This window comes from Miniopterus schreibersii (genome assembly GCF_964146895.1).
Source record: "Miniopterus schreibersii genome assembly, chromosome: 13".
NCBI lineage: Eukaryota > Metazoa > Chordata > Mammalia > Chiroptera > Miniopteridae > Miniopterus > Miniopterus schreibersii.
Genome location: NC_138113.1, coordinates 29,038,156 through 29,061,428, shown reverse-complemented (window position 1 = coordinate 29,061,428; position 23,273 = coordinate 29,038,156). Strand labels below are relative to the sequence as shown.

At 41.9% G+C, this 23,273-nt stretch overlaps 2 protein-coding genes across 8 annotated transcripts in view; one reads left to right on the top strand and one right to left on the bottom strand.

The window, feature by feature from the left end:
* RTN4 (reticulon 4) overlaps positions 1–12,037 on the top strand; it is a 56,350-nt gene extending 44,313 nt beyond the window's left edge. For all 5 annotated transcript variants that reach the window (XM_081156752.1, XM_081156755.1, XM_081156754.1 and 2 more), the window contains 5 exons: positions 2,188–2,326; positions 9,776–9,845; positions 10,358–10,404; positions 10,604–10,662; positions 11,046–12,037. In XM_081156752.1, the coding sequence (XP_081012878.1) occupies positions 2,188–2,326; positions 9,776–9,845; positions 10,358–10,404; positions 10,604–10,662; positions 11,046–11,088 (358 nt within the window). In that variant the 3' untranslated portion in view covers positions 11,089–12,037. The remainder of the gene's footprint in view (positions 1–2,187; positions 2,327–9,775; positions 9,846–10,357; positions 10,405–10,603; positions 10,663–11,045) is intronic.
* A 131-nt stretch (positions 12,038–12,168) lies between these two features.
* The window catches only part of EML6 (EMAP like 6), a gene marked incomplete at its 5' end in the record, with an annotated part of 179,068 nt that continues 167,963 nt past the window's right edge, over positions 12,169–23,273 (bottom strand). For 2 of the 3 annotated variants that reach the window (XM_081156748.1, XM_081156749.1), the window contains 9 exons: positions 12,169–14,073; positions 15,729–15,829; positions 16,243–16,396; positions 17,317–17,420; positions 19,016–19,178; positions 19,589–19,761; positions 21,289–21,477; positions 22,031–22,145; positions 22,787–22,944. In XM_081156748.1, coding sequence (XP_081012874.1) covers positions 14,049–14,073; positions 15,729–15,829; positions 16,243–16,396; positions 17,317–17,420; positions 19,016–19,178; positions 19,589–19,761; positions 21,289–21,477; positions 22,031–22,145; positions 22,787–22,944 — 1,182 coding nt within the window. In that variant the 3' untranslated portion in view covers positions 12,169–14,048. The remainder of the gene's footprint in view (positions 14,074–15,728; positions 15,830–16,242; positions 16,397–17,316; positions 17,421–19,015; positions 19,179–19,588; positions 19,762–21,288; positions 21,478–22,030; positions 22,146–22,786; positions 22,945–23,273) is intronic. The other variant, XM_081156750.1, reaches the window with a different exon arrangement.

The following is a 23,273-nucleotide window of genomic DNA, read 5'->3' as shown; positions in this document are numbered from 1 at the left end:
ATGCCAAAACTTCCAGATTATCTACAGTATAACTTATATTCATCGTTGAATTTTAAAGACAAATTTTGGGGGGAAAAACTAGTAATTTATATGTTTTTTTATTTCCTTAGAAACACTTTATTCTTAGCTAAAGGCTAAGTCATTATAAAGTAAATTCAGCCAACATGCCAGTTTAAGCCTGTTGGACAGGTTTTCCAACTTTTTTAGTCGCACTAATGAAGGTGACATCATGCAGTTTGTATGTAATACCTGTGGTCACTGGAAAAGAGTGGTGACAGTGCTAGCAGTGCATTAATATCACATAAATGCCCGTTGAACGAATTTAAGTATCAATAAGATGTCATTGATGGAGAGTGCTACCTTTGTGCCTCTGGCCCAGGCAGCCAGGACAAAATCAGTGGTACAAAGAAGCAGAATACCAACCAAAGTTGTATCCGCCACTTTTCTGTATTTCTCAAGACTGCATAATAAATTATTGTTTATTTAAGGGAGATGTGAATCTCAGACTATTTTTAACTCAATAATTTAATATTTGTTCGTTAATAACAAACTGTGTGCTAGACTGTTGTGCTAGTAAAGATATATTCCTGGTCTTATCAGTTTATACTCTAGTGGGAAAAATATACAGGTATACACATGTCCATATTTTAGGGCTGGATATGGTAAATACTATAAGAATAGTACAAAAGAAAGCATTGTTAGAGTTACATAATAGGGTTGTGGGAAAGAGTGAGCAGAAGAGGCTTCATGTATGGGTGGGGTTTGAGATGGGGCCAGCTGATTGGATATGATATCACCAGGTGAGAGAAGCATTGTGAATTGGGAAAGCTATGACCAACAAAGGCATTAAGATTAAAAAATGTTTGATCAGTGGTTCATTTTTGGCTGCAATATAGTGAGTAGTGGGAAATAAGGTTGAAAAGATTTAGGAGGGCTCTGGTTGAAAAGTCGGAGCCATGGAATCACAGAATGTTTGAGCCTGAAGGGATTTAGGAATGTCTGTTTCTCTAATTTTATACAGAGTTGGAACTATGACCCAGAGAAGTTAAAAAGCTTTTGCAAGGTTACATAGCTAGGCAATAACAGATGTCCTAACTCCCACCTGTGTACAGCCTTAATAGCACTATTAAGAAACTCAAATAAACTAATCTGCCATTGGCTGAAGGGACTGGATTAATATAATGACAGATCAGGGACTTGTTTGGAGACTGATAGAATATTCCAGTTTGTAAATAATGAGCACTTAAACTCCGTCATGGCGTAGTGAATATAGAAATGAGGAGACGTATTTGGGGTATATTGCAGAGGTAAACTATGGAGAAAAGGAGCTATCAAAGAGGAATGTTATTTTTAGTATAACTAATGTCCACTGACATGGGCAAGTGCCTGAATAAGGAACTACTTCCAATAGATTCAGAGAATGCCTAGCACTTATGATTTCGTTCTACTTTGCCAAGATAAAATGGCTTCTTTTGAAATAACTAACGAAGCAATTCCTTGCATTTTGCAGACTTGACTTTTTCCCCCCAATTAGCATTGTTTTCTTAAAGTTAACCATTCCAGCAGTCTCAGTATAGATTAAGGCATCTAAATGGACAGTAACTGCTGTGTTTTGCTGGGGTTGCCACTATACTTTTGACAGCCTTTCACAGTCTGGGGATTGACATATTGGGCAGTTTCCCCTAAAGATTAGGCTGAGAGAGTGTAGTATTTGGAAATGAATAGGATCTTTGTTAGGAAAACTTGATGACACAACATGATGTCAACTTGAAGAAAAAAAACAAATCCATGATAATGACTACCATTTATTGAGTACTGTGTTGTGTCTGATTGTGTTAAGAATCCTCATGATAATCTCCATTTTATAAATGAGGAAACAGGTTTAGAGGGAAGACTAAATAATTTTCCAAAGTTGCACTGCCAAGTAAGTGGCAGACCTTAAGATTCAAGGTCAGATCAGTCTGGCTTCAGAACATATCCTTTTTTCTGTGCTCATCAGCTGACAGCATATGTCAATGAAATATCCCTTGCTTGGCGAATTTTAACATTGTGCTTATTGGAAACAGAATGCTTTTATAGTAAAATATTTTATTAATGTCTTCTTTTACAGATATGTAATCACTGAATGCAGACATCCAGGGAAAATCACTCCAGTCAGTGACAGTTATGGTGTGTTTTGTTTCTTAGGGCATATTTGGAATCTGATGTCGCTATTTCTGAGGAGCTGGTTCAGAAGTACAGCAATTCTGCTCTTGGTCATGTGAACTGCACAATAAAAGAACTCAGACGCCTCTTCCTAGTTGATGATTTAGTTGATTCTCTGAAGGTAAGTTTATTTGCTTTGCATTTTTTACATACCCAGAATTTAATCAAAAGAGTTAGCGGGGTCATTCTATTTTTCTGTATTGAGGTAAATGATACAGACGTAAAGAAATCATGTTACAGTAAACTTGGGTCTCAAAATTCAGAATCCAATCAGATATTTGAGATGGAGGAAAAGTACTTTTCCTTTTTCAAGGAAAATAAGTTATAAATTCATACTTTTGGAAATCATAAAAATTAAAAGTGAGAAAATTAAAGGGAATTTTGACGATAAGAATAAAGAGTAATAGATTTAATACCAGATGTGATTTAATCAGTTTGACTTTGTTTTAGAATCTGTTGCTTAGTTTCTTACCTTGTGTGTGATACATATACACACATAAGCTATTTCATATCTTGGGCTCTTTCTTGGCATGTTTATTCTGGAGGAGCTTTAATATTCTGAAACACCTCAACTAATCTTCAGTTGGTAATTGTTGGGGGTTTTTCTTTAGATTTTGGATCTTACTACATAGCAGCTGTTAGAGTCTCACCTTGCAAATGAACTCTCCCAAAGTTCAACAGACTCAAACCACTAAACAGTCATGTAACATGAGCCCCAAGCACTGGGGCTTTAGGGAAATTAGTGCTTTTTCTTTACGTAGAACTTGCCGTTTGTGTTTTGTGTGTTGTTGCCTGTGACTGCTTAAGACAGACTTGTTTCCAAGCTAAGCCTGTGTAGAAATGTACTATAGTAGTAATTATCATGGATATCATAGCAATAGGATGATTGGGCCTTTAGACCCAGTGAAACAATTTCTGGGCTGGTCAGAATAGGTTTAAATGCCCAAATTGCTTTTAACAAACATCTTAGCCTTAATAAGTAAGCCAATAGATGGACTTTATTTTCAGCTGTGTGCCTCTCTTAGTTTAAGACTTGGAACCCCAGTTACTAATAACATTAGTAGTAATAATTTTGTTTCCCTTTCTTATCATCTCTTTTGTATAAAGTGCTTGCATTTGGTGACTTATTGGGAGTAGTGCTTTGATGTCAGTCTGTAAATAAAAAGGTCATGGTTATGTTATTTGGGATGTTTGATCAGTTAGTTTCAAAAGGAAACAAACCAGTTTTGGAGTGCATAGAATCTTGTACACATGAGTCCTAGAAGTAACCAGTCCCTGTTCATTGCAGTGATCGCTATATATATTTTGAGTGTTGGGGTAAAACAATTATGAAAAATTATTAAGGAGAAGGTGCTAGTACAGTTTAAGATGAAGGGTTTGTGGGTGGAAATTGATTGGGAAGAAACACTATAAATAGTGGTACAGAGCTTCAAACAGCAAAGGGCCATCTCTGAACTTAACAGTGGTAGGGGTGACTTCAAATAAAGGCATCAGGACGCTTAGGGGAGAGAGTCACTGTTTTTGTATAGACTTAATAACAATTGCAGCAGATATAAACCAAAAGTCACCCTTCATGTTTGCGTAGTATAGCTATGAAGACATCTATATATGTTATAATTTAACATTTTTCTTGAGAGAAGAGTCATTCTTGAAAAAATGTTTAGAAACAAAACAAGTTGATTTGAGAATGATTATTTTCCAGTTTTTACAGGTTTGAGTTTAAAGTTTCCACTTATCTTTAATCAAAAGAACACTTACTTATTCTTTCAGTTTACTGTCATCCATCACAGTCGTATGTGTAGACAGTGATATAGGTGTGGAAATTATTTGTAAAGGCTAGAGGAGGCCTGATTAAATTCTTTAAAAAAACTTTTAAAATCTGTTTTGCACAGATATTTGGAAGTAGGATATGAGGAATTTTATGAATAAATTTTATGAGATAAAGAAATTTATTTTGCTGTTAAATCTCATTTTAAAATTTCTTTTGAAAATTAGGTTTTTTTTAAAGCAATTATGTTATTCATGAGGAAGGTAGCATAAATGGGAGAAAGTGAACTTGATAAATACTTGCCTTGAGTGACTTTGCTAGTTTGGAAGTAACAGCTAGTTACACATAATGAGATAGATTTACTTCCTGGAACATTTTACTTTTATGACTTTTCCTTACATTTTTAAGACATTCTTTGTTTCTTAATTTTGGGGAAAAAAGACTTGCATTAAAATTATAGTTTACTATGTTTTCTCCTTAAGGATTAGCAATACTTTTGAAAAGAAAAAGAAGAAAATTTACATGAATGGTTATCCTGAGTAGTATTTTTTGGCAAGTCCAGAGCCCAAGGAAAGCTGCTTTGGTGACTTCCCCAGAAGGTGCCAAATAAGTAATAGCTGTTTCAGTATATAAGCACATAGAATGAACTTTGCATTAAAAAAAATTTTATTGAATTTATTGGGGTGACATTAGTTAATAAAAGTATATAGGTTTCTGATGTACAATTCTATAATACACCATCTCTATATCGAGTTGTGTGTTCACCACCCCAAGCCAAGTCTCCTTCCCTCACCATTTACCCTCCTGTACTCTCTTCTACCTCCCCCACCCCCTTCCCTCTGGTGATCTCCATGCTGTTGAACTTTTCAGTTAGGTCTCAAAACCTACTGAACAGAAGAATAAGGCAGGATCTGTCTTTTTCTCCAGATGCACAGGTGATGAGTACATTCTGATAATACGCATGAAGGGTCTTCCTTGATCAACCTTGTGGTTCCTGCTACATGGACGACTTTAGTTAACCTTTCCTTAATGTCACTGTGTGTGAGCAGTGCAGATTCCATCTGTCTGCTTCCGCTGAATAAGGCGACTGTAGAACCACAGGATACTTGCTCAAAATGTCTCTTACTGAAAAAAGCTGGTAAAAAACTTAATGCTCTTGGACTCTTCATAAAAATGACTTAACAGTATTCCCTTTCTAAAGAGAATTCCTTCAGGATTGTCACGCTTAGCCCTCACTTTTTGTCTATATAGAGAGCATTTTTTAAAAGAAGGTAGTTTTTTTTGTTGTTTTTTTTTTTTACTTTATTACTATTTGTCTTTTAGCCACAGCTGCTGGTAGGAGAGTCATATTCTCTCTCCCTAAAGCAAGCAAAAAATGGTTTTTAAAATTCTCATTCTTATTTTACCTTTTCAACGTAAGGAAAAATGGATTTGCCCTGATTTACTTATTCCCTTATATTCAGCTTTTAAATCTGTGGAAAGTTTACTAATAAATAGCCCCAGTCTCTTCAGTTACCAGATGAATTTGTGGAACACTGAGTTTCTTTAATTTTTTAGGAACTAGCTTTTGATTGGAATTACGTTGATTTTATATGATTCATAGCTGGGAAAATGGAAACTACCCTAATTTCAAGAAAATGCAGTGGGAATTAGTCTCATTTATAATTTTTTTTTTTTTTTTTTAGAAGATAGACATTGTATCAATCTCTGTGGCTCATTTCAAATAATAGCTTTTAAACAAAAATTTAAAAGATGTATCCCTCTGACTCACTGTCTTCATAAAGGTTTAGTGTCCTCAAATTTATATAATCTACATTTCTTGATTCTGGGTCACAGTTACCTCTACTTCTATTTGAAACCTTCTTTCTCAAAAATTGAAAATTTTAGAGCCACTGTTGTTAGCATGTGACTTAATTTTTCTGCAGATACTGCCTGGAGGATTACTGCTTTTAAAAGTTGTGGCATTAAGCTGTAAACCCTTGGTTTTCATTTCTCCCCACTCCCAACCTGCTCTCTACTATAAAAAAAAAGCTCATGACCATTCCTGCTGAGCTCAGCTTTGGGGCTTCTTGCATAAGGCTTTGAGCTTTATTAAGTTCCTGACTTGAAACCTCACATCTCAAGAAAAAGTAGTAATTTTATTTACCAGATACTAAGAGCAGGTGTTTTAAGCAAAGGTTCTTATTTTTCTGTCACATGGCTTTGAATGATAAAGACTAGATTCTCTCTGATAGCAGTGCTGTGACTTTAAGTGAAAATACGTTAAAACTGTAAGAAAATTTCTAGCTATAGTTGCGTGAACATCAGCCAACCATAATGTTCCAGAATACAATCTTAAATCTGAAAGTGAGCAAAAAAGGCCTGAACTACAGAAATAGCTGACCCAAAAGAACATTAAAATCTAGCCCTCAGGCTCTTAAGAAGTTATTAACATACACATTTTGACAGTTTCCTTCCTGGTTTCTTTGGCTCACAGAAAAATTAGAAGGGAAATGGGCTAGAGAAAATGTAGAGACAGTCAAAATGATATTAATGAATGAAGCTGAAGGTGTCAAAAAAGGTCAAATATTTTTTCAGTGTTTAAAAATGCGGAAAAAGTTTGAAAATGTCAGAATTGCCAAAGTCATTTCTGAAGTTCTGTTAAGCACCCTCCCTTCATTTTCTTTAAAAATGCTCCCTCTGCCTGGCTGGGCATGGCTCAGCGGTTGGGCGTCGACCTAGGATCCAGGGGATCGGGGTTCGATTCCCGGTCAGGGCACATGCCTGGGTTGCAGGCTCGATCAATGACTCTCTCATCATTGGTGTTTCTATCTCTCTCTCTCCCTCTCCTTCCCTCTCTCTGAAATCAATAAAGATAAATAAATAAATAAATTAATTAATTAATTAAAAAAATAAAAATGCTCCCTCTACGACCCCATTCAGACATCATCTAATAAAAATCTGTAGAGCTTTGTAGTAAGGTAAGTGATACACAGTCAAATTTAATTCCCCTGGACAAAAGACAAGACATGGCCCTTGCCCTCTTTCAGTGTTTGTTTTACCTTCATTGAACTTTGTCCCTCTTCCCTCCAGTTTCATTACTGCACAGAGATGAGCTTTGACTTCCACAGTTAATTTTCATTGGCTGTAATGTTGCAAAGTATTTGCCATGGAATAGCATAGAATTTGTAGGTCTAAAATAAGAGCGGCTTTTGTGTTTTTTTAAACTGTTTATTGACCTTTTCTGCCTCTTTATGATAGCGTGCATATTCATGACAAATTCCCATTTGTAATGCTTATAGTATAGCAGAGCAGATAGATTCTGGAGTCAGATAAACCCGAGATCACTGACCTCTGGTCTGGCAACTTGCTTAATCTTTCTGCATCTTGGTTTCCTCTACTATAGGCAAAATGGTAGTTGCCGTTTCATTATCAGTTACAGTAATTGTGCAATTGCTAGATGCTAGTTCTTACCACCATTCTTTTCTGTCAGAGTGTTCTCTGGAAACCCTTACCCAGTATTTTTGATTTGGGCGTCTGAAGTGTTACATTTTCTACAAATTTAGCTGCAACATTTAAAAATTCTGTGATAGCATGTAAAAATGTGAATTTCTGGTTTTACTCTTAAAATGGGAAAATTTGGCAGCATTGGCCTGCAATAATTCCATGGCAACAATCCGTGGAGCTGGGCTATGGGGTCCCCCCTTGAGAGGGAGAATGCATGTTTGTTTGCCTAGTCTTCACCCAGGCTTCCTCGTGCATTTATGTCACCTGCCTGGCCCCACAGACATTTGAGGCTTTCCTTTGTTCCTCTGTCTGCCTCTGGAGAGCCTGGCTTTTAGGAAGTGTCCTCCAAAAGGCAACTACAGTGACACGGGAGCCCCTTAGATAGGCTACATGTAAAGTTGGGCTTCTCTCCTTGTGGATTTGGAGTAGGACCTTGTCAGTGACTGAATGACCAAATTAGGACTTATTTTTAGTTTATGTGTGTTAGTGTCTGAATTCTGTCATACGGGGTGTCTTTATTGCTAAAGCAATTTCTTCTAAAATGTGGCAAGTGGACTCTTTCTCCCTTAGACTTGTAGGTGGTGATGGATGAAAATAGCTCTGTTGCTCTATAGTAAACTTGTTCAAGTGCAGAAATTATATTTAGCTTCTGCAATAGGAGTCTGCAAACTATGGGAGAAGGAAAAGGCTTGCTAACTAGAGTCATGCCTCAAACCTTTACCAGTGGTTCCACAGCAGTTGCTAAGACAAGGGCAGCATTTAATTTTTGATTTTCAATTGACAGGTGTTAAGAATGCTTGAATTTGTTTGCTTGAACATTAATTAAATTCAGTTGTAGGGGTAGCCAGAGTATTGCTATTTGTAGAACTGACGGTTGGAGGAATTCAGAGTGTCTTCCTAACTGTTAGTAGATAATCTTCCTAGAGTTTGAGCACCGTAATTACTGCTCAGTACTCAGCTCATAGGAGCCAGTCAGTCATAGTCTGTCGAATAAGAGAAGATGAAAAGGGTGCGCAGACTGGCCCATGGCCTGTTTTGTGCAGCCTGGGAACGAAGAATGGTTTTTATATTTTTAAAGGATAATATTCAAAGAATACATGATAGAGAGGCCTGTCTTAACTTTACAGAAAAAGTTCACCAATCCCTGCTTTAGATGATGGAGGTGCTAACTGCCCTCTCCTTTTCATTTGCACCGTGTTCTATGTACCTGGATAATCCCCGTAGATGGTGGCGTTGTGGTGATATGTTTGTTACCTACTAAATAGTGCAGAGTGATTGCCAGACACATGAAGGCTTTTAATAAGAAGCAAAGGAATTGCAGATACGAATATTTATAAAATCCAGACTGGTTGTGTTTATAAATCTTCGAGAACTGCTTTGAATTGTCACTGAGTCTTGTCCTATACAGGGTCAACAACTTTTAGAACTGGAGGAAAATGTCAAAATTCTCTTGTCCAGCCATTCATGAATAAGCTAAAGTATGGAGAGGAAATAGAGGACTTCTCAAAATGAAATCTCTTTAGAAGCAAAGCCTTTCCCAAACTGCCTTATTTGATGACTAGGGGACAGTGAACTCTTTCCTCGGGAGAGTTATTAACCTCTCTTTCCTTTAGTGTCAGCATCTGCTGTGGTTGTGATACTAGTGTCTCCTCATAAGGTTGTCAAGAGGAATAAATGAGTTTCTGTTTGTAAGACATTTAAGACAGTGCCTGGCACTAATGCATAAGAACTATATTAATGTTTGTTAAATAAGGAAGGCAATGGCTAAGGAATAATGGTCAATCTAATTAATAAGTATAAAATTGTGAGCCCTCATTCCCCAGGGTTAACTATGGCTGTTAAAACATGTATCGGTGGGCAGACGGGGCCTCTGATCCTTAATAAAATGCTAGAGGTGATACTTATTTTGATGTCTGAGTTTTTCAGCTCATGTAGATCTTCAAGCATGTAATTTGTTAGTACTTTAAAATCAGTTTTACAGTGAATTCTCACAGTGCCTTTTCAGTCTTCCCATTTAAAAGCTAAATGCTGTGTTAGAACTGGAGTTGTTATGCTGTACCTTTGGCATGTTTTCTGGTCTCAGAGAAAACAGAATCAACTTCTTAGTAGTGTAGTACAGAGAAAATGAATCAGATCTATTGTTTTAATTAGGATTCAGAAAGACTGAATTGAGAGTGATGACTTACTACTTACCAAGTCTCCAAGGAGTATGCCTCTACTAGGTTGGCATGTAGGTGGGGTGCTTTTATTTGAAAGCTTGATTAAGAAACTTTGTTTGAATTTTGTATTTAATAGGCTAATGTTATTTTCTTATAGTTTGCAGTGTTGATGTGGGTATTTACCTATGTTGGTGCCTTGTTCAATGGTCTGACGCTACTGATTTTGGGTAAGTCTAAAAGAGCATTGGAATGAAGAATTGCAGGAAAAAAAATTGTGTGAAAGGAGCTTAGAGATTTTATTGGAGAATATTCTTATATTATAGGAAAAATAGAGGAGGTATGTTTGAGGTTGTGATCTCTTTAAATAAATTGCCGATACTGTTTATTGAAATGCTACTTTAGTAGTTCCTGGACTTCTCCAACTCACGGTGATAAACCAGAACAAGGGTGGCTTATCCAAAGTTACAATCATAAATCTACCTAACCAGGGGTTACCTGTATTTTATAAAGTCTGTGTGACGTGATTTGAAGCCAGGAGTGGTTCTTTGCAGCCTCCTTGGGTAATTCGTTGCTCTGGCATGGCCCCCACCAGCAGGTGCACCCAGGAGAGTCTGTGGATGAGCCATTCATTAGCAACTCTGCCGGGCCAGTTTAGCAGTGCTGCCAGTGTGATGACTTTTCAGTGTTTGTTCCCTGAACCATACCAGTCTGTTTTAAAGGTTGTGTATTCCTTTTTCAGCTCTGATTTCGCTCTTCAGCGTTCCTGTTATTTATGAACGGCATCAGGTAATTTCTTAATTGCACATTTCAGAATACAGAGCTCACTTTATTATGGGGAACTTAGAAATGTATCTGTGCCAGTTCCAAAGTCCTATGAAAGTGAGAAATGTGGTGGTTGCCTTTAATTTGTTGGATCATAGTAATGGTTAATCAGATTCTTTAGCAAGGGTAATTTTCTGATAACTCCTTTATACTTCTCTTTCAGGCGCAGATAGATCATTATATAGGACTTGCAAATAAGAATGTCAAAGATGCTATGGCTAAGTAAGTATTCAAAATCTGCAACTTTTTTTTTTTAACCAAGAATAAGGTGTACTGGACTTTGAGAACAGTGTAGTATTTTCATATTTCATGCATAGTGACCATAGCAAGTCTAAGTCAGACCTACAGTGTGACACAGTTGTCAAAAGATTTTTTCTAACATTTGGGTAATTTCTTTTTACATTTACTATGTGTATTTAAGGCTTTGTTTAAAACTAATTCGTGAAGCCATGGTTGCAGAATTATAGCCTGATAGCCTTAGGATTTCATTTCTTGTATAAGCTAAGCTACTACACAAGTAGTTCTTGAAGGGTAGTATTTTAAGAAGCAGAAAACAAAATTCTTAAAATTTTTACATTAACCTGATCCCTCCTTTTCATTTGTAGAATCCAAGCAAAAATCCCTGGATTGAAGCGCAAAGCTGAATGAAAAAAACCTGAAATAGTTCACAGTAGGAGTTTATCTGTAAAGGGGATATACATTTGATTCCGTGGGGGAGGGTCAGGGAAGAACGACGCCTTGACATTGCAGTTTCACAGATCTTTATTTTCAGCAATGCAGTGTCTGAGGAAAAATTACCTTCTTGACTGCCATGTGTTCATCATCTTAAGTATTGTAAGCTGCTATGTATGGATTTAAACTGTAATCATATTTGTTTTTCCTGTATGAGGCACTGGTGAATAAAAAAAAGATCTGAGAAAGCTGTACATTATACTTTGTTGCCAGGTAGTCTTTCTGTATTTGGGGAATTGCAGAGAACGTGAAGCTGAAAAAAATAACCCTTTTCACAGTTTGTGCACTGTGTATGGTCTGTGTAGATTGATGCAGATTTTCTGAAATGAAATGTTTAGACGAGATCATACCACTAAAGCAGGAGTGAAAAAGCTTGCCTTTCTGGTATGTTCTAGGTGTATTGTGAATTTTACTGTTATATTAATTGCCAATATAAGTAAATATAGATTATATATATATCTATATATAGTGTTTCACAAAGCTTAGACCTTCCAGCTTCCCCACAGTGCTTGATATTTCAGAGTCCTTGGTTATATGTGTGTAGTTTCAAATACTTAAGCAGGAAAAAAAATATTTCTAGGAGCACTACCATCTGTTTTCAACATGAAATGATGCCATGCACATAGAACTCACCATATAAACTTCATCGCACAGACTTACCGTAGTTAATTTTGTCACAAACTCTGAATCTATGGACTGAATCTAATGCTTCCAAAAATGTTGTTTGCAAATATCAAACATTGTTATGCAAGAAATTATAAAATGAAGATTTATACAATTGTGGTTTAAGCTGTACTGAACTAAATCTGTGGAATGCATTGTGAACTGTAAAAGCGAAGTATCAATAAAGCTTATAGACTTAAAATACGTTTGGTATTTTGGTTTCACCAAACTGCAGCAAATTACAAGTATACACAGAGGGGGGCTTTGCTTCAGCCAGTGAGGCTTTCAGCTCATCGTGCAGCTATGTTAATTTGAAAACAAAAGAATATGTTTACATAATTAAATTTATTTGACACATACCAAAGTGTCTTTAAATTATGTATTTTTTTATACTTTGATAATTGAAAATAAATTCATGCACCAATATTTTAACATAGAATACAGTGCAGGATTTATGAACATACGTAAAATTATACCATATAAATGTTTACTAATAAGATTTAAGAAGTTTTCTTGACACACAGACACTATTGCTCTGTAAATATAGTTGTACATATCATCATTGATCAGTTTATTCCACATGGTTATTTCAATGCAAGATTCAATCAGTATGAAAAGTCAGTGGTACAATATAGGCAGACATGGTTATCACTCAGCATCACCAGTCACATGGTTACAGAAAACAATTAGGACTGCATGGGGACTCATAACTGTGGGCCCAGCAACCTATCAGTGGATTAATGTAAGGCATTAATAAATTGACATATAAAAATAGCTTAATGAATGATCTAACCCATTTAGAATGCTGAAGCACTTCTGTGGTAAATGTTAATCTATTTAATTGAAAATGCTTCATTTCACCTTTTCTTTAAACTGACAACTGCAACTAGCCAGTAACTCAAGGTTGAAAATTTAGTTTGCTGACTGGAGGGACTCATTGGTATATATGTGCTCAGAATCACCAGCACCTGCCTCCAATGTGTGCCATCGGTCCCCCCGTCAGTGGTTGGCCAAGTGTAAAGTACGACTGAGGTGGTTTGGAGCTGTCTCCTGGTAAATATTGTCCACGGCACATTCTGTCATCCAGCCAACTCTGAGGAACTCTAAGCTAGATTACTTTGTTTTATAATCTTGATTTATCAAATATTGCTTGGGCTTAGGAATTTGTTCAGAGATTTTTTTTTTTAAATCTGGACTTGACCTGTATATAGGTCAGGAAGCAAATTAGTGGTGTCCAGTCAACCCACCCTCAAGGTTACTGTATTTATTACCATTTTAGGTTTAACAAGATAAATCAGCTCATCCTCCTAAAACTGGTTGTTGAGCTTTTTGCTTTTTTGTGTGGCTCCTATTTTGGATTTTATGGGTTTGGCACTAAACACAGTGAAAACACATTCTACTCCGTCCCTCCTGAATTCATTTCTTTGTTGCTCACCTTCCTATAGCCACTGTTTCCCAAGCAGGCAACTGATGTCCTTCCTTTGGGAAGGAAGCCTTGACATAAACACATGACATGGGTGACAGACCAGGAAACTAAGCGTAGCCCTCCTCAGTTTGGAAGTTTTAGCACCTTATGTAGAAAGGAGATAATTTGTGGGAGGTGAGACAGCAGCCCACGCAACTGGAAACTTTCAAAGGCACTTAATGGATATAAAACTCTGCAAACAAAACGTTAAAAAATTAAGTTTCTCAACTCGGTTATACATGGCTCATTTGGTTTTGAAAGCTAAATGTGCAGAACAGAATAGTTCTAGGACTTCATCTAACTTAAGCTGTCTTGTTCAACTTACTTATTTGTAAAAATGAACATTTTTAAAGTATATAGAAACATAATAGCAAAACATCTTTTGTAAAAGTTTTGATGCAAATTAAAAGCTACATATTGGTTAGGGTAACTGAGGCTTTAACTTCTGTCAGTGGGCTACATTGTCAGATAGGATTTTTTTTGTCAGTGTTGTTAGTAGATATAATTTTTAGTCTCAGGAACAGAGGCGAGCAGTCTTAACATTTTAGAACTGACCTTCCTTCTTGGCACCTCAGTTTTGGAGACTCCCGAGTAGGGGAGCAGCCTTGCCACATCCCCAGCGCGGAGCTTGTGTGGCCTGCAGCCTTGGAGGCGATTCCCAGCAGCTGGTGGCGAGACGGCGCCTTGTCACGGCCTCTGCAGTTGCTGGGTGGGAGCAGCAGCAGCAATAAAGTAGGAGGTTTCTGCATTACAGACATCGCCACACGAATACACTGAAACAGCAGGTGGAACAGTCGTTTTACACGGTGGACATCATACTTTATCAAGGGACAAAAACCAATCTTGCCGAGTGCTCAGGTGATGTGAACATGCCGACGTCAGTTTCAAAAAGGGGGAGGGCAAACCTGGGGTCTTGGCACCAATTAAAGATGTTACTTTTTTATTTTTAAGGATTTTTTTTTGGCTCTTTCAGCAGCCAGAGTGTCTGTGCTGAATGTGAGGCCTTTTGGCCATTTGATTTCACACTATCTCTCTTGTTACCATTCAAAAGGTCTTATCAACTCCACTTGAGTAGGAGAGCCCTTTCTAGTGTTCAGCACCGAGCCAGGACCACAGTGTGCTCCCATGGCTATAAAGGCCTATGGGCCCGGCATTTTAAAGGTTACCTTCATGCCTTTCATAGCCATCAAAAGTCACCTCCCACCTCTTGCACTGGGGTGACCGATTCACTTAAGTCTCCTCTTGCTGGCTTGTTTACAGATTGGCTGGTGCTGCTCTGGATGGGTGTTTACACTCCACAGGGAGCTGCTCTCAGTACTATCTCAAGGGCTCTAAGTGCCAGCAGCAGTTGGCGCAGCGGACTGGAGGCTGGTGTCCCAGGCAGGCCCTCAGAAAGCACCCTTTGGGGCCATTTTCTATACAGTGCTTTTCGGTAGGAAGTGGGTTGAAATTCTCTGCGGTGCCTTTTCCATAGCCTCACTCAGACCACTTAATATCTGGAATGCATACATTTCTTCATTCCCCACCCCCAAGAGTTTTGCTTGGGCTGAACGGAAACCAGTATTCCTGTTGCGGTCAAGTCCGTCAGCTACATTAGATGTGGAGACGCTGAGTGACTTAGGCTGAGCTCGCCCTGTTCCTCCACGCTCCACCTAGGGACTGCCCTTGGAGGGACAGAAGAAGGCTGCCTCAGAAATGCCGAACAGGCTGATGCCATCTCTAGAGCAGGCTGGTGGGGGTGCTCCCGAAAACGCGGGAAGACCAGTCACACCTCACAGAACAAGGTGCCCATTTTACAGTGAGCAGCGGTTAAGGTCAAAAGTAGCCCTGGCTATTTAGTCCAAATAGCTGGTTGGGGTTCTACTAACTAGCACCGAGCCTAATGGCTTCACCCCTCACTTGATCTCTTGTGTAAAATCGGGTAATACTTGCCCTGCTTGTTTCTTGGGTGGCTGAGGCTCAGTATTAATATTTTTAAACCTCTCTCGGTTATGGTTAATCATCGATCTTAAGAAGTCTGGTGACCAATTAGAAGTTATGAGTTAAAGGACCTGTGGATCAAGGTCATTCTAACTGGATTATATGTCATGATGCCATATGCTGTACAAGAGCTCCTGCTGGAATCAGTCACCCACCTGTCCCTCCATCCAGCAATGCTCAGAGTAGCTATCGCATGCCCTCGGCCTCTCACCAATCCCTGGACAGGTCTGGTGCAGACATAGTCCTGTCAAGATTTGGGCTGGGAATCTCCCGACAGTACCTTATACTTGGGAAGTCCCTGTGTCTTCATGAGGACTCACTGAATGTCCTATTTCCTGTCCCCCTCCGCAGGCCCCTAGGAGGCCTGACCCACAGGACGCCTGAGGTAGGGAGGGTGGGGAGTAAAGACTGGGCAGGGGTGTCGCAGCCTGGTTCACCAGGTCGGTACCTGCAGTCGTCTCCTCCAGTGCTGACCACATACTTGTCGTCATGGGAGAAACGGATGTTCGTCACGTGAGCTGAATGACCAAAGTAACGCTTATGTTTGGCCTGTGAGCAAAAGTGAGTGGAGACAGCTGAGAGACCCTACTGCTCCTGGGAACCACGGGCCAATTCCCCCAAAGGACTCAAATCCCCTCTTCCCAGAACCTTCCTTTGCTTATGAGAGCCCCATCTGGTGTGGATACCTGTTAGCCAGCCTTTCACTGGCTTTCCTGTCTCGTTCTTGCCCCATTTATGGCCATTTTGTCCCCCGCCCCAACTTCCTTTGTCCCAGCTTCCAGGACTTTCCCTCCAGAGGGAGAGGAAAAGGTCAGGGGTTGCCACATTTCCACAGGGCTGGAACAAGACGCCTCCCGTTCTAGATCCCAGATGGCCACCTAGACGTGGCCGCTGTCTCCTGCGCAGTGCAGAGAAACAAGAGCATGGGGCAGTGCGGGGAGGTGACTCTAAGGCAGACTCACAAATTTTTCTGTGCATGGAAAATCAAAGAGCTTCACCAGCCCAAAGTCATCTCCTGTGACAATGTTCAGGCCCGCATGGGTCACGCACGCGCAGTTCACATCAGCCTTGTCTGCGTTCCGCGGCCAGATGCCAATGACCTCGTCTCCCAGAATGCTGTTCCGACAGGGAGGGGTGTTAGCAGGGTAGTGAGGAGGCTCCTTGAGTCGGGCATCCTCTCAGGGACAAGGGGAGGGAGGGAGTTGACATCATTCAGTGTGGTCGTGTGGCTCTTCTGGCACCTGTCACCTCCCCCCCTACATCTTCCCCAACTCTTACTGTTCTCTGCCAGGGTCCCTTTCACCCCAAAAAGAAAAGTTACCCCCATCTCTGGTTCTCTCCCTCTTTCCTACAGCCCTCCTGAGGATGGGTATGTTTGAGAGGAGAGTGGGGACCAAGCTCACAGGTCGGGGGCTCCTTTCCCTCGCTCTGGCAGGGCATTCCCACCGAGCTAGCGAGCTAGCGGCAGTCCCTGCCCTCCCACTTCCTCCTGTGGTCACCAGGGGCTGGTCAAGAGCCGGGAGGTTGGCCCCGGCCCGTGTGGCTCGGTTGGCTGGGGCATACACTAAAAGGTCTCAGGTTCGATTCCTGGGCAGGGCACATACCCAGGTTTTGGGTTTGATCCCCAGTCAAGGCACATGCGGGAGGCAACTGATTGATGTTTCACTTTCATATCGATGTTTTTCTCTCCCTCCCCCTCACTTTCCTCTCTCTCAAAAATCAATAAAAGCATGTCCTCGGGTAAGGATTAGGGGGGAAAAGGGGCTAGGAAGTGGTTTCCCTTTGCTTGCTGGATGGGATTGGGGATTTGTAGAACGGATTCCACAAAAAGGGAGACTTTGCATTCAAGGCCCAGGTCATATCAAACCCAGTGGCTCAAACTGGTACTAAGAAACCTCCTGCCCCAACTCCCAAAGAAAAGACAGCTCTATCTCTGAGCTTCTTCAGATCCCAGCTACACACAAACTTGGAGGCTGAGCTGGGGACAAGAGACTCCCGTGTGACCTTTTCCTCCAGGAGTGTTTTCCTCCAGTCACCTTGTCCAGGAGGCCCAGGTGATCTTCTCAATGACCATGGCTTCCGTTACCTGCTTCCCCAGGGGGACCTCGTGCACCTGGCGCTTGTAGGCTCCTGTTGATACCTGCAAAGTGGAAGGAAGCCACGTCCATCAACTTCTTTTCCGGTCCAAAGGACACACTCCCCTCTTGGTGTGCTGCTTCCTAGAATACTGGACCAGCTTCTGCATCCCCAGGACTCTTCACTAAACCCAGGTTCAGCTGCAGGCTACAACGCCTGTGGTCAGCCCATGGCAAAGTTCACATGAGCAGGGCATTTTTCCATCCATTTTCTCACTATTTCCCAAAGACCTGAGGCAGTGGTTCAAGGGTGGTTCCTGACCAGCAGCATCAGAATCATCTTTAAACTTGTTAGAAATGCACATGCTTGGGACCCCAGACTTGCCAATCAGACGCTCTGAGAGTGGGCCTGGCAATTTGTTTTCATTGGAGCCTCCAGGTCATTCCGATGCTCACTCAAGTTTGGGAATCTCCATTCTCGGAGAACCAAGGTCCTTCGGTACAGAAATAAGGCTAGTTTTCCCACAGAGAGCAGCTGTGTAATATGCCTGTTGAAGCATCTAGGACCTGACCCTTGCTTCTCTGGGAATCTTGTAGGGGAAACCAATTTCCAGAAAGCGGCTGCTGCCTACATCTCAGCCCCCTCTCCCCCTGCGGGTGCCTCTAGCCCAGCCTCCCCATATTTTCCTGCTGTTCATGAGTGAACTGAGATCTGCCTCAACTCAGGGCCTGCCCACAGATGGAACAATGTTCCCGGCCCTCTTTCTTGGCTGACGCCTACACCTCCTACAGACCTCTGCTTAAATATGACTACACAGAAAGGAAGTGAATCTAAATTCGGCCCCTGTTAAACGTTCCCACTGCACCTTGCACTGTTCCTTCTCAGCACATATTCACAATTTGTAATTACATTCTGTGATTATCTGGTTAATGCTTGTCTTCTCCGTTACAAGGCAAGCTCCAGGAGAGCAGGGGCCAGGACCATTCTGTCCATACAAAAGCCTCCCACAGTGCCTGGTTTATTAAAGATTTGATGGTGAACGTGTCCTCTCTCTTTTCACAATGAATATCCGACTCCAGGTCCGCTCACAAATGCACTGTATTTGTTCAGAGTGCCGGAGAAATGGTTTTGTCTTCAGCTGTAAGTTTTAAGGGTGGGACCCCTTTCTAGCCCATCCCCCTTGTCAGTTCCCCCCAGTGCAGAGCTCTCACCCCAGGCCCACTATCTGTAGTCCAGGTCCCAGTGCGGAGGGGCCACACTACCCAGTAGAGTTTGGAATTAAAATGAGTAAGTATAAGAAGTGACACTGGCTTAGTAAGCATAAGAAATAACAATGTGGCCCCTGAAAACCAGAAAATAGAAAGCTTTGAAGGCGAGGTGGTGAGAGGAGGATTACAGATGATTAGGGCTTGTGTTTCCTGCTTTTCTTACTGAAGAAAAACTCTGCTGTTTAAATTATATTTCTTCAACCTGCTTAAATTCTCTAAGCCTCTGTTTCTCCATTTACAAAATGGGGGAAAAGCAACAGTACCTAAAGGGGTTCCTGTGAAGGGTAAATTAGCACATTGGTGGAACACAGGAAGCACTTGTTAAATATGAGGCACTGTTATTATTACTATTATTATTGGCTGCCCATATATCAGTAAAGCAGGCGCATACCTGAATGTATTTGCCATCTGCAGAAAAGTCCATCTGGATGACAAAGCTTGGGATATCTTTGCAGTAGCCAATGCGATTCAGGCTTGTGCCCTGAGTGAGGTCATAGAAGTCGACTGTATGTTCAGAAGAGCCAATGGCCAAGAATCTACTATCTGGGCTGATCCTAGAAAAAAGCAATCGAAGCGCATGGTCACCGCGGGGCTGGGGAGGTGTGAGCTCTGCTCTGGGACCAGCCTCCCAGACTCAGTGGCAGTGGGTCTCACTTCATAACTCACACGTGGTTAGCTTCTCCTACACTCTGTGGAATTCGACAGTTTCTCTGCATCAAAACCCAAGGGAGTAAGGAAATGCACGTCTGCAACCTTTTATAGAGGTTTTCACCACACTTGGGGCAATCAGTAAAGGCGTGGCTGAGAATTCATGTGTGAGAGGGTCTCCTTTCACAGTTGGCTCATCGACAGGGACCTTCTTATAACCGGGTTCTTCACTCAGGCCATGCCCTTCTGGAACGGGAACCCCCTTGGAAGGAGAATGCCTGCCTTCCCCTCCCTGCCCAGGCCGCCTGCTATGTACCTGATATCTTGGATAGCAGATTTCCGATCTCGTTTTTTCCCCCAAACTTTCAGGCTGTTCACCAGCAGGATGACAAACTCTCCATTCTTCATGCCAATGGCCACCATCTCCCCGTCAGGGCTGTAGGCTGCGCACCTGGCCGCGTGGCCCAGCTTCACCTTGTTTAGCAGCTTCTACATTGATACAAAGTAACAGCACCTGAGCCCTTGGCTGCCTCGCTGGTCTCCAGGGGAAACCTGCCCGAGGCCAGGGCAGCCGGCTGCCTCTGCTGCCACCGTCGGCCTCCAGGGCGCCTGCTTCGAGGCACTGTCCCTTGGCAGCCAGGTGGGCAGGTTTTGGTTACAGCAGCTTGAGAGACGACTTGTCTTAGGGTAGGGGGTGGCAAACTTTTTCTATAAATGGTTTGGAAGTAAATATTTTGGGCTTTGAAGTCCATATGGTCTCTTGTAACCATAGCGCATGACTTAATTTGTAGAAACAGGCAGCAGGCCGACCTTGACCTTCCTGCCATAGACCTTGACCCTCCTGCCATAGACCCTCCTGCTGACCTATTATTATTCAGGGGAAAGAGTCTGCGCTTCAGCATCTGTTAGTTCAGATCCTGAATGCTGGCTCTCACGAGCTGGGTGTGTTTGGGTAAGTTGCTTCTCAACTTTCCCGTTTGAAAAACAAGTGCTGTTAATTTTGGTCTTGCAAGGTTGTAAGCATTAATAACAGTGTACGTGAAGCATCTGGTATGGAATAAGTATTCAATAAATGATAGCTGCTGTTAACAATCAACATCATAATCATTATGAACTGACAGGTATAATGACCGCGCTTAGGCTTTTGCAGGTCTGTTCTTTGGTCTGTGCACTGAAAACAGGACTCAAACATTTACTGGCCATTTTGTAATGAAACCAAGTATTTTACTTATTATTATTTTTTAAAACAATATCTTTAAATCAATATCTTTATTGATTTCAGAGAGAGGAAGGAAGAGGGAGAGAGAGAGAAACATCAATGATGAGAGAGTCGTCATTAATCGGCTGCCTCCTGCACGCCCCCGACTGAGGATCTAGCCGAGCATGTGCCCTGACCAGGAATCGAACCACGATCTCCTGGATCCAACCGCTGAGCCATGCCCGGCTGGTCTATTTTAATTAGAAAACTTGAGTACTTGTTTTAATATTAGACAAGACTTGGTAACATTAATCTTTTTCCCCCTAGACTATTCTTTGCTATTTTAGATTTTTACTCCAGATCAATTTTTAAAAATTATTTTCGGATATTTTAAATTGTTTTTTCCAAACTCTAAGTGAAGCTTTGTGGGGATTTCAATTGAAATGTTCCATTTGGGAACATTTGACATTTTAAATCATTTTTAGTCTTTCTGTGCAGGGAAGACGATTTATCTCCGGTTTTTTTGTTTGTTTGTTTTTAGGTTTTGTGGGTTCTTTCATGACAAGAGAATAATCATTCGCACTTAGATTATTCCTGCTATAAATAAATATTTGTAGACAGATATACAGCTAAAAGATAGACTGGATGTGTGTGACTGGGCCTTCTTTTATTAGGCTAACTCAGTTACTGACCTGTGGCTGAATGAGATTCAGCCCTCAGCTCTCACCCCCCCCCCCACCCCTGGGCCTGACCTCTCTCCTCATTGCTTTGCGAGGCCCACATGTGGGCGCTGGAGCCTGGCAGAGTGGGCCCCTCACCTTGTCAGCCAGGTCCCAGATGCGGGCTGTGCCGTCATTGCTGGCAGAGATGAAGATGTCCTTGGAGGGGTGTGTGGCCAGGCCCCAGATCTCCCCTTCCATGTGTCCATCAATCAGGATGTTGGAAGCAGCGTTTTTTTCACCAACTTCAATTATTTCTCCATCTTTGGTCCCCACTAAAATTTTTCCCTGTTGTAATCAAAACACTATTAGAAAAAGGACAGATTCTGTTACATCCCACTCATATAACCACCTAGAGAAGTCAAATTCATCGAGCCAGCAGAATGGTGGTGATGGAGCTAGACCTTGGGGCTGGACTAAAACCAACACTGTTTACAAACAACTGTTTGTGAGGCCAGCAGGAAAGTGGACATTCTCACCACAAGGACCGTGATGATGGACTTTCCATCTGAAGACAGAATCAGTAACCCACCATGCGCAGCCAAGAGTGGCGCAGCTGTTAGTTACCACCAACAGGAATTCTTTCTTCTTTTCGTGTAATTATTCCTTTGTCTTTTCTCATAAAAACCCCTTGCTTTCACCCAGTAATCGGGACACTATATGGGTTTCTGCCTAAGTGTGTGCCCCCCAAATTGTAGTTTTTCGATCCCAAAGAAACGCAGGTAGCTTCTCATTTCGACTTTTTAACTTCAGGTTATTCTTGGAAGGTGCTGAGCTGACTCCCACTTGCAGCCTCCCCCTTCCCGGCCCAGCCCCCAGGGCAGGCCGCAGCTGGGCTCACTTTGCCGCGGCACACGGAGCGCACGCACTCCACCAGCTGCCCCGTCTCCAGCTGGAAGGCTCGGCAGCGCTTCATCTCCTGGTCCCACAGTTTTACAGCGCCTCCTTCTTTGGTCCTAAAAAAGATCAAGAGGAACTTAGCATGTCAGTCGTTGTCCTCAGACCTCCCACGACCCTCGCTGCCCTCTCTCCCTGGAATCTCATTAGGGCCACAGCCACCCGGAGCCCAGTGGGACTGACCCTGCAGGGTGGCCCTCCCTTAGGCCCTGCTGATGGGCCAGCACAACCCCCTAAACTTGCAGATTTCCCAAAATGCCTTGGAAGGAAAGAGAATCGTAATCTAGGAAATCAAACTTTTCATTAGGTCAAACACAAAGAGAAATGACTCTTCTGTTTTTCTGTTTCATTTTCACCACTTCCCAGTCCACACTGGAACCTCTCTCTGTTCTCACTTCTCCTTCATCTCCTCTCCCAGAGCTCCTGAGAGGAATACTTTATGAACAGCGAAGCCAGGCAGATCTAGGCGAAAACACTGCTCAGGTTTTAAACCACAATAGCCTCTCTCTCCTCTGAATCCTACTTCTGAAGGTTTTGACCCTTGGATAGAGGGCAGGTTGATCTCCCTGATGCAGAAAAGATAGGAGCGCGAAAATTTCCATTTTCTCCAAGTTGTAGATGCTTCTGTCAGTCTCTCCCAAAACAAAACAGAACAAAATAAAACAAAAACACTGCTTGTTTCCAGGGTGCTCGGGCTTACGGCCGCTCTTTGCCGCCGGTCACTATGAGCCCATCCCGAAGGGTCGTGTACATGGTGAAGACGGGGCCCGTGTGAGCCTTGGCCACCAGCCGGATGAGGAAGTGGTCCTTCCACACGTAGACGTCTCCATTGATGGCCCCCGTGAACGTGAGGTTGTTCTGCAAACAAAGGGACACCTTCCACACCCGGACACCCAAAAGGGTCCCTTCCCAGACACCTGCTCCTCTGTTAGGGACCAGAGCTGGAGAAATGGAAACGGGCCCTCAAGCTGACCTGCGCTGAGGAGAGGCAAAAGAATTTGCAGACAACCATAAATAGCACATAATAAATCACCTGGTTCTGAATTCAGTCTGTTGAGTTACTGTGGGCATTTGCCTTCCCCAGTGAACATGGCTCTGCGTGAAGTGAACTTCCGTTCTGTGAGCAAGGCCCAGGGTCAGGAAGGGAAGGCGGGGCTCCGCCTGAGAGGATGCTCTCCGGGGCTCAT